This window comes from Temnothorax americanus, unplaced genomic scaffold (assembly GCF_048541705.1).
Source record: "Temnothorax americanus isolate GAGA-0224 unplaced genomic scaffold, ASM4854170v1 Scaffold7, whole genome shotgun sequence".
NCBI lineage: Eukaryota > Metazoa > Arthropoda > Insecta > Hymenoptera > Formicidae > Temnothorax > Temnothorax americanus.
This window is the reverse complement of record NW_027509792.1, coordinates 1,400,110-1,411,446: the sequence shown is the minus strand read 5'-3', so window position 1 is coordinate 1,411,446 and position 11,337 is coordinate 1,400,110. Positions and strand designations below refer to the sequence as shown.

General features: G+C 39.8%; 2 protein-coding genes across 2 annotated transcripts; one reads left to right on the top strand and one right to left on the bottom strand.

Moving 5' to 3' along the window:
- Positions 1–456: 456 nt before the first annotated feature.
- On the bottom strand, positions 457–2,447 carry LOC143906181 (uncharacterized). The gene is made up of 2 exons (XM_077422057.1): positions 2,315–2,447; positions 457–1,390 (listed from the first exon to the last, which is right to left on the bottom strand). Exons 1-2 carry the CDS (start codon positions 2,369–2,371, stop codon positions 704–706), a joined length of 744 nt encoding a protein of 247 aa, XP_077278183.1. The 5' UTR covers positions 2,372–2,447; the 3' UTR covers positions 457–703.
- A 6,268-nt stretch (positions 2,448–8,715) lies between these two features.
- Positions 8,716–10,221, top strand: LOC143906098 (uncharacterized). The gene is made up of 2 exons (XM_077421902.1): positions 8,716–8,921; positions 9,419–10,221. Exons 1-2 carry the CDS (start codon positions 8,856–8,858, stop codon positions 10,127–10,129), a joined length of 777 nt encoding a protein of 258 aa, XP_077278028.1. The 5' UTR covers positions 8,716–8,855; the 3' UTR covers positions 10,130–10,221.
- Positions 10,222–11,337: the final 1,116 nt, after the last annotated feature.

Here is an 11,337-nt window from a genome sequence, read left to right as displayed (position 1 = left end):
ATTGACGGCTTAACGACTTGGTCGCGCCAGGCGATTCTTTGTGGCGCAAGGCGTGCATACGTCGCGCACGATAGCGCGTGATGCGTGTGTCGAAAGTGTGTCCGCAAGATTAATCTCCCAGGGAGAGAGGCGAGAGGATATTCACAGATATTTATTCCGGGCTTTTCGCACACTCTGACATTTACGTCTTACGCTTTCCCCTTCCGCCGGCCGCCCGTCTACTTTATAACGAACCCTACAAGAGACGCTTTTTCTATGCGGTACATATATGCCTCTTATGGTGAAACAGGTGTACCTTTCTTGGTGCAACTCGCGTAATATCAAGGAGTGAAAGTTTCCTCGCAATTCCTCATAATCGCATAACGCGTCCGGCTAATACGTCTCTCTCTCTCTCTCTCTGCTGCTTCCTCTTCAGCCCTCCCAACATCATTCGAGTGTTTCGTAAGCATGCAATCGTTACGTAAAAAAAAATACTTTATTCATTTTTACATTTACGGGGTGTATAGTACAATTCGAGGATAGGATCGCGAAGAATACAATATTTGCGCATTGACTTCTATTAGAACGATGTGGCAGCTTTTGCCGGTCAACTCCTCGATCCTTCGACGATCAATCCCTCGAATATATCTCCTGGTCTCCTGGGCGAGCCGTCAAACAAAAGGGAAGACGATGAAAGTCTTCGCTTCTTCTCGCGCTCATTTTCTCAATGTCCAAATCCGCCGAAATCATGACCGCCAAAATCGTGGCCGCCAAATCCACCGCCAAAGTCACCGCCGCCGAAACCGCCGCCGAAACCGCCGCCGAAACCGCCGTCGTCGTGACCCTTAACGAGCACGGGATAAGCCTCTTTGACGACTACAGGTACCTTGACCGGATAGGGCACTGGTTTCGCCACTTCGACGGGGACCTTGACTGGTACCTTGACTGGATAGGGGACCTTCACGGGCACCTTCACGGGTACTTTGACCGGATAGGGCACTGGCTTCTCCACTGTGTAGGGAACGTGCTTCGTGACCTCCACGGGATAGGGTTGTGGTACGTGGACCGGATAGGGACGGTCGACGGGCACTTTGACCGGCACCTTCACCGTGTAGGGCACGTGCTTCGTGACCTCCACCGGATAGGGATGCGGTACTGGCACGTGCTTCGTGACTGTCACCGCCTTGATGTGATCAGTGGAGATTATTTCGCCACCGCCCAGACCGCCTCCAAATCCACCGCCTAAATCATGGCCATCGAAACCGCCCAGGCCGCCTCCGAAACCACCGTGATCACCTAGGCTCAGCTCCAATCCGCGCTTCGACTTTTCATCCTTGGGCTTAGCGCTAGACTCGGTCTTTTTCGCCTCCTCGGCTACGACCGATAATACTAGGCCGCATAGGAGTATTACCTGCCGGAAGCGAAGAAACGATGAATTTTTTTAATTTTATAAATCGTTTGATAAATGTGGTCGTGTGATTTACGGAGCATGTATGAGATTGTATATAAGCTTTACTGCAATATACTTTGATAATGTTTTGCGGAACTAATGAATGTTTGCAAAACTTGGTGAGAAGTTCTGTATTGTCATATTGCATTATTACGGTAATTTGTTCGAGATTGGTATTAGTATTTAACGAGATAATACATATCGATGGATGTTAACATTTTTTAATCGCAATTTCTTTAAAAGCAATGTTTGGATATTAGGAGTATTTATCGTATTTTTAAAAATTTTTAAATTTTGAAAAATATTTGAAAGAAATGTTTAAAATTAAATATCAAAAAATTTTAAAACAAAACGGAATTGTTAGATAAATTTAGAGTTGTAATTGTAATGTATAATACTGCTGAAATTTTTGGAAATGTGATCTACACTGAGAAAATTTTTTTTAGTAAATATTAGGTTGCATAACAACTGTGACTTCATTTACTAAAAAATAAAGAAAAATGTTTTCTTTATTAATATATGTATATTCACTGAGAAAAAATATACTGATAAAAAGGAAAATTTTCTTTATTCCAATAAATGGAGTTACAGTTATATGCAAACTAATATTTACTAAAATGCAGAAAAATTTTTTCTCAGTGTATGTTTTGATAATGGTTTCAAAAGGAACGACATATTCAATTTTGGAACCTTTAATGATTTCGAGATTGGTACATGAAAGTTCGCAAGTCACAATTTGTCTTCAAGGCTTCATATTTGTTAAGAAAACCGGTTATCGCTTGGAATTGAGAGACTGCGTCTACAACAGACTATTGCAGACTCGTACTAAATGCGGATCGTACTTCTACAAGCGATTCGAGCGGCTATCTTACTGGAGCTACTCACTTTTAGCTTGTCGGTGCTGTTCATGTTGGTCGGCAGTGAGCACACTGGTACCGTCATGGTCTACCCTCGCTTTTATAGGGGACGCAACGGTGTGTCCGCTGGGCAACTCGACCGTGCCGATGAAATTGTCGGCGGGTAGGAAGTTAGGAGGAAAGGAAGACAACGCGCCGTCGTCGTGGACGACGCTTTTCTTCGTCTCCCTTTGTCTTCGCGTCTGTTTTCTCTTTGTTTTTTTTTCTCAACCGTCTCGCCGCGTTTTCGAGTTCGTTTAATTCGAAACAGAAACGCGTTTCTGTAACAAAAATCGAAAAATATTTTTATGTTTGATACGCTTGCGTGAATTTCTTGCGTAAACTTTGCTCGTCGATAGCAATGCATATGAGTAAACGAAGATAAATATACCTAAATCATCCACGGATAAAATTTTTTAATTATTATCAAATTTATTTTTATTTTAATAGTCATATTTTCTCTACTTTTATCAAATTTGAAACATTATTTATGAAACCAAGTTTATTATATTTTATTAATGTAGATATATATACGTGATATATTACTTTATCTCTCTTAGAATGTTTTAATACTTTATAAAAATATGTACTTGATACGTAAAATATTTAGCTATTTTTTACATATTTCCTTCATGAGAAAAAAACTGTTTACGTAATTCTTTAGTAATTTTAATTAGTAACTTCACTATCAATTTATTTTGTAATTACGCATTATACAGATATTAATTACAACACAGACACATTAAAATAAACTATAGCGATAAACAATAATTACACATTGATCCTTCATTAATGTACTTTGATTGATACTCTTCTGTATTCTGTGTTTCGGAGAGCTTCATAAATATTAAAAGCTTAATTAATGCGAGAAGAGAGAATTGAAATTTTTCGACAACATGGAAGTGTTCTTTCTTACTTGTTTCTTTTTCCTCTTCATACCGTACGGATATATGAATGCGTTGAAACATTTGCATTCAGTCTCAACTTGTTCGAATTTAATATACTCGCCTCATTTCCATAGTCATAGCATGTTCAACGTATTATCTCTTTTCTACAGTTTCGTATGCCGCGACATTTGTCGCCAAGAAGAAGATAGCCGTCGGCACCAACCGTGAAATTAAAGAGAATGATTTGAAGACGTTGGCCGCTACTGTCGTCGCTTTAATAAGAAGTTGTTGGAACTCGTTAACGCGATCGGATAAAATTCTTGCATACCGGAAATGGTTTTTCGCTGTGAAACGTAGAAACCTGGTTTCACTCAATGTATAATGGCGATTTTTGGTTTATCGCACGTAGTTCCCACGGGCACAGTTAATCTCGGAATGACTTTGTACCTCGATCTCGGTTCGAAGGGTATTAGAATACTCGCGTATCCATGGTTTATCAGGGTTATCGGTACGAATAAATTTCCATACATCTGAATTTGGATTTCCATATTTGAATCCGAAAATATTGATTTGACTTCTAGCCGGATAGGAGCATGTTTCGAGAGAGGCCGAGTGTTCCCTCCCTCTTGATTGACCGTCGACCGAACCGCAGCGAAAATCGAGGGGGCGATGTATACGATAGTTTCCACTTGACCTATACCCGGGGATTAAATCGTTTTCGATGAATTTATAGTGATTCACTAGAGACCGCAATCTGCTCGCGGTGCTGTTTTTCTACACGCGATCCCGAAATCTGACAATTGATGATTTCGGGCGCATCGGAAACATCAGCTTTCTTTCGAGAATTTTGTTTCTTATAAGAGTTGTCTCGGTAGCGACTTATTGAAAACTATTTTTTTAAATGTATATTTGCTGCGAAAATTGTACTCGAAAAGTTTTTTTGGAAAGTATTTATTGTACGTTGAGCATTTAGTGATAATGAAAAAATTTTTGCCACAGAATGCCACGTAGTGGTGAGCGTTAATTAGCTGAAACATCGCGCATCGCTCCTGGCTAATCGACAATTGCGCGAGCGCGCGTGACGACTAGCCATTAATTTCTGAAGCCGCAAGTCTAATTCATTGAATTCAAAACTAATGACACGCGCTGGTGCCGAGATGGCTAATTTTCCACGGTTATTTCTACTCTAAACCGGCTATATATGTTTTTATCGAGCAGCAGCGACTGACCCGTATAAATCGATCGAAAATTATCGATTGCTGTGAACTTATTTCGATGTATATTGCATGTCTGCTAACATTATTATGTAATAAATTAATGCTATTTATTCATAACATTTATATTAATAAATCAATGTTATATACGCACTAATTACATTACTAAACACATATACAACATTTATAGTATTAACGTAATATAAAATGTTACATTTGAAAATAATATGTGAATTTGATATGTTAATATTGAACAATGTGCGATTGAAACGATCCTATCACGACAGGTATAACTTTTATGTGGTTATTGCAGACGTTCTTGTTCGTCGCGATGCATGGTATGCGTAACGTACGTAATGCTAAAGTTAGTTCTTTCCCAGGTTAAACTTCTCTGTGCACTTATTGTGTTATAAGTGGCTTTGCGCAAAATGTTATTATATGTTCTGAATTACATGTAGCGAGCCTGCGCGATTTTAATTGCGAAGTTATTTGCTCGAAAGTCTTCCTACAGCAAGACTAACGTCAGGAAACTGTTGAACCTACTTGCTATATATGAATACCAGATTAAATCTATCGCGGTGAAAACTTCAGCCCATTTTTTTTTCTTTTCTGTTCGAACGATTGTAGTAACATTACGTATACGGAACTTCGTGAAGTAAGCTGGCTGATTATGTTTGCCGGATATAATGCAAACGATACGTGCTCGCGTATTGAAGGTGGCGATCCCGGTGATCGTATACTTTCTACCAATCTCTCGATATGAGGCCGCAATTATATAAATTTTGACACATCGCGTACTTCCTTTCTACAAATCTCGCTTAGAAAGCTTTTTCACAAAACCGCCAAAACCGCTTTTGATCTCATACGTGACGCAAAACCGAGCTTATGTGCGTCATATGCAGATTAATTCTTTGCACCTGTGTCTAGTGTCAACTTAAATGTCTGCATCTGATGTACCTTTCCCCTGCCAAAGTTCATTAGAATCGTAGAGACAACGTCATTAATTTAATCAACGTGGTATTTTTTCAAGTGGTGGTCTCGTCCACGTAAACGCAAATTGATTTTGCAGGAAGCCATCTCCGAAGCCATCCTTGAGAAACCGTGACGCGAAATTTCAATTGGCGACCCTTATCTCCGCAAAATTTTTTTTTTCTCGAAGTTTGAGTTGCTTGAACTTTAGACCGCAGAGAGGGTGGCAACGGTGGCGTATAAATGCGCCCTAAGTGCACCAGTGGATTCTCACGCGTTACGAGACGGCAGTGCGGGCGGACGTCGTCGGCAGCGGGATTTTCGCGTAGTCTGCATTTCTGCTTCACCGACCGCAAGCGTAACCTTATGCAATAATGGGAAAGGCTTTGGAGTCGACCAGACCGCGGCTCTCATGAATATATGGATAGATGTTCTCGCTCAAGGTGTTTATCAAGCCGTTTTCTAGTTACGCCCTTCCAACTTCCATCGCCCATCGAACACAAACATAATTTGTGCAATTCTCTTTCATCTCTCTAGGATAAGAGATAAAAGAGAATTTCAGTTTTCTGGTCTCGAGGTAGTCTTAGTCTCTTCGAAGGTATGGATATTTTGATACACGTCTGGCGTGTCTAATAATGGCGATTGTAGGTTCACGAATTTTGACATTTGCTTGTATTTGATTTATTTTATTTTTCACTGTGCGTGTTTCGGTAACGCGATTAGTAAGTAAATATACTTTACGCATGGTTAATTTCATGAATATTTATCTTTGAAATATTGCAAAATTTTGCATTTTTTTTATTATTAAATTACGCACAAATAGAAGTGTTTACGTATTACTCGTAGAAATAAGATAAGACGCAGTTTAATCATTAAAATACAAGCTGGCCATTTAAAAAGAACGTAGGTATTGGTGGCAAAAACTGCTTGTTGCGTAAGTCATGGACGCTTATAAGTGAAATTATAAGTAGGCTAATCTAAAAGGATTGTACTGAATATAAAATGCTTTATTGGGCTGCCAAAGAAACGGTTGAATAAGAAACTGATATTCGACTCTCTCTCTTTCACTCGTATTTTATTTTTATTTCTTAAACTAGAATGTTCAAAAATACGCGAATTGCGCATTGAAGATATTATTGTATATTCTTTTTTTAAATAATTATTTCGTTAATAAATTATAGCAGCTTAGAAAAGAGGAAATTCAATTAATGATGCAAGCAAGCAAAGCGTAATGGCATATAAAATAGACTATAATTTTAATAATTAATTAGAAAGAAGTGAACATTATCACATCATACATAATATATCATATGCAATATAGGTTCAATTATCAGGTGTGTTTCAGCCGAGAGAGAGTTCAGCATATTAAATAAAAGTTTAACTCGATCGGTTAAATGAATTTGTAATAAGCGTATCTTCATTAAACGAAAACTGTGACCAATGCATTAAATGATTAATACGACTGTTTATTGAATAATGCAAATGCTCGCAGTGTATTGAAACTTTGCGATGGTCTATGCGAAATGTAAATATTTATTTGATATGCATATCATATCTAGCATAAATAATTATACGATCAGTATATTAAACGAAACGCCATAATTGCGTATTCTTTGCGTACTAATCATCTTCGAATAAAATATCATCTGTAAGTGAGACCTTTTGCAAAGATGTCATCAGAACATGTTTACCTAGAATTACATTGGTTCACCTAGTTGCCAATAAAATGTCACTTGAGAATGATACAAGTAAAAGTTACGTTTAATGCCAAAGTATCCATGAATCGATTATGAAAGTAGTTTTAATAAAAAGTTACTGCGTCAATGACTTAAAGCGGTGGTGTCTTTATAAGATCTGATAATTGTATATTAAAATCAAAGCATATAGTGTCAGGAAAATGAAAAAAAAAAAAACATTGCCTTCATTTCGACATCAGGTGATTCAGGCGTTACGTTACGAACGACGCGGTTGATTGCCGGTTTAGACCTTCGATTACTTAAAAAATATTACTAGAATGTAAAACTTGGCGAAAGTGATTGAGAGAAAAAACAACAATAGCGAGTTGATTGTGCCATAGTGTGTCGAAATACAAATTTTCGCGTCGTCTCTTCCATAGTTATAAATGTGTGTATCATCGACCGCGCATTATTGTTAGGCGTTGTAATTTTTTTTGCAACTTCCTTCGTGTATTGCGAATTTATTTTTTAATTAAATAACCATTGAGCATGGTGCCGGGATATATAACGCGCTTGTCACACGGAGAAAGTCGAATCGTTGCACCGTTTTGTACGTACGTCGTTTCACACTATGGATTTTGTCACGCTTATGAATCGTCTTAGATTTACGGCGCAAGCCGTCGAAATCGAGCTTGCTCGTAAAGTCGGTCGTAGATTAATGATTAATTGAGGAAGATTTCGATTTCTGCACGCGAACGTAAGTTCCGTTCTTCAAAGTGGTATAACGCAGCTTAATTTTCACGAAAATTATGCAACATCAAAAAGTTTTTTTTAAGTCACAGCAGTTAATTGCCTGATGAACATTGCCTGAGTGTATCAAAAGGAGTTATGTCTCGAACGGCACTCTCTATGAGTGCCAATAAAATGTTTCTCGAAAGTCTTCGCATATACGCGCGAACGACCGCCGAGATCGTAGAACTAAATTTAAGATTGTAGTCAATTGCGCGCTGTCAGATTAATTCGAACGTCCTCCATCATATTACATCCACTTATTTCTCGGGCGAAAGCATAGCTATTGGAACCTGTTATGTCTATTACAGCTTCCCTGAGACTTTCGCAATAATAATAATATATATATATATATATATATATATATATATATATTGTACCAAATATTTTAAACAAATAATATATTTAAATTTAAAACAAATAATATATTAATATTTTGAACAATTTTTTGAAATTATATTTTGGCTCGTACGAGTCACACTTGGTAATTGTACACCAACTTACATATTACTTATTGGTTCTTGTCATCCAAGAATTCCCAATTGTCTCTGTCTATGGCGAATAGCGGTACATTGCGTAATACGATTGTTATTATGTCCGATAAAATTTACGCGAGGCGCAAACAAAAAAATGAACAAGTGCGAGAAACGTTTTTAATGTTGAGGTGAAAGAAAGAAAGAAAGTGCGGATTAGGACCAAGCACGGGAAAGAGTCCGGATCAATTCCGGAGTCTTGAATCGCGGCTCTTCCTTGGTGAGGGGATAGCGATTGAAGCTGGTTGGAATTGACGGGGCGGCGACGTTACGCGGCTCGTATCCGGGCATCAGTAATCAACCTCACCCGGCGACGGGTAGCCCGTGGGAAAACGGCTTAATGCCGAACGGTTTTGTGCGGGATGGCGGCACAATCGGTCCACCTTAAAGCCGGCGTTCCGGCGTTGGACGAGCGATTTTCCGGGGAGTGGGCCAGCGAGCACGGCGAAAGTGCCGGTATATATGCCGCTGATTGGTACGATGCAACTTCAGTGTGCACTCCCGAAGGCTACTATGAGCACTTCGCAGGTGAGCTTGCGCTGCTGGCACAGCGGCGCGTACATAGGACTCTGGCAAGGGTATATCTTTAGGGTCTCGCGCGGCGGAGAGGATTATGCACGGAATTATGCGCGATGTACGAACGCGTCGGGATTTAGTATTGGCAGTGTGAGATCATGGTGTTGCGTTTCTCACACCGTCATATACAGTGTTAGAATCATAGAGATTATAGTGTGATTCTTTGTTTTTTTACACGAGTGAAATCTCAATAAATTTACATAGAATTCAATTAGATATTTTATACCAATTACGCTGGTATCTCGCAAAGTTTGTCAATGTTTGATGTTCATAACAGACTATGCATCTCATTCCCTTTATTTGCATTTCTTGTGTTGTCAAATCGTCTATTAAATAACATGCGTAAAATTTTTATTAACTCTAGCGAGACCTTCAAAGCTTCCCAAGTTAACCAAGCTAATCTAAGCCTTGACCATGAAGGACCGCAATTAACACACGTTTATTCACAGATCCTCGTGCTCCTCGCCCTTGTGGCGACGGTGGCTCTGGCCACTGAGACCAAGAAGTCCGACAGCAAAGGGGCCGTCGACTCAAAGGATGCCAAGAGCAAGCGCGGACTGGAACTGAGTCTGGGTCATGGCGGTGGCTTTGGTGGCGGCGGTGGTTTTGGTGGGCACGATTTCGGTGGCCTCGGCGGTGGTGATTTCGGCGGAGGATTTGGTGGCGGTCTTGGAGGAGGCGGCGGCGGCGGCGGCGGCGGCGACGGTGGACGAATCTCCGGCATCACGATCCATCGCGAGGTCTCAGTGCCAGTTCCGGTGCCCTACACCGTCGAGAGAAATGTACCAGTACCTGTACACGTCCCGGTGAAGGTTCCAGTAGACAATCCGGTACCGTACCACGTACCAAAGCCTTATCCAGTCCCGGTAGAGAAGACTGTACACGTTCCCGTGGAGAAACCGGTCCCAGTCCCCTTCAAGGTGCCCGTTAAGGTGCCCGTGAAGGTGCCTGTTCCCTATAGCGTACCCTATAAAGTACCGTACCCCGTGCACAAGGAAGTGCCCTACCCAGTCAAAGTTCCGGTCGTCGTTAAGGAATCATATCCAGTTCTTGTGCACGAGCACGGTCATGGAGGCGGTCTCGGCGGAGGCGGCTTCGGCGGCGGCTACGGCGGCGGATTCGGTGGCGGTCATGAAATCAGCTTCGACCTACATCATTGACGATATCGATATTAACGATACTCTTGTATATAATGATTATGTTTCTTTTTTTACACTGTGCTGTCTTAACAGAATAAACATTAAATTATTAACTCGACGTTTTATAAAAACCAAGCGTTACCTTATCCTTTGCGTTTGCATGAGAGTATTTGTTTGAAGTTGAACTTTATTCTACGGCAAGTGAAAATGATTTTTCTGAGTGTATCATATATGTTTATTCTTAACTACTTGTTTGTCTCTACGGTTTTAAGCGCATTGCGCAATCATGGCGACAAGAAATAAATTATCAATTTAAACGTCTATGAAACCGGCTTGTGTTGAATTTTCTTACGTAATGCATTTGCGAAGATATTGCGAGTTATCATAACCGCTATACGGTATAAACCGATTCTTAGCCACTTCCTGTGAAACTAGGCGGAACATGTTACAATGTTACTAGGCGACATGTGAAAGTATCTCAACCAGTTATTATGACTGTTACGGGTCCACACACAAGTCAGGTGTACGAGGAAGCTTATTATCTACTTAACGATTACACAGTCGAATATCGGGGAATACTTAAGTGCATGAAATGATACTTGTTATTTTTTTACATACTCGTTTATTTATAGGAGCCTACTACACGATAGATACGCACTTAAAAACGATTGATAGATTTAAAGATCTTTGAGTGCTCGCTTTTTAATTTTATCACATTGTTGTTACGTTTAATCGCTATTTTAATTATATTAAAATTATTTAATTATAGTAAAACACAAATTTTTATTTTACTTATATTAAAACATAATTTATTCGCGAATTGAGCAATTATAATATAAAGTCACGTTCAAGAGGTCAATATTAAGCGTACAGTTGCATAAATCATATGCAGACATTATATTCTAAAGGTAAAGTCAGATGTTTGTTTAGCATACCGGTCAGGTTTCTTTACCCGACGTACAAGGTAGATCATGCCACAGTCAAGGTTGCTAGAAGAAATAATATCGAATATTTGCCTCGGGCAAATCATATTCGAGAGTATATAGGAACGCGCGTATAGAGATTGCACGGTTTCTCTCGAGTGAGGGGAAGCCAGCTATGCGAACGGAAAGAGAGCGCAATTTCCGTAATCTTACTTCCTTGATGGTAACATTTCTCAACGGCCAGCTACGGAGGCCATCAGCGTTACGTAAATAGATCGATCGATCTTACGTAACTATTATGAAAAG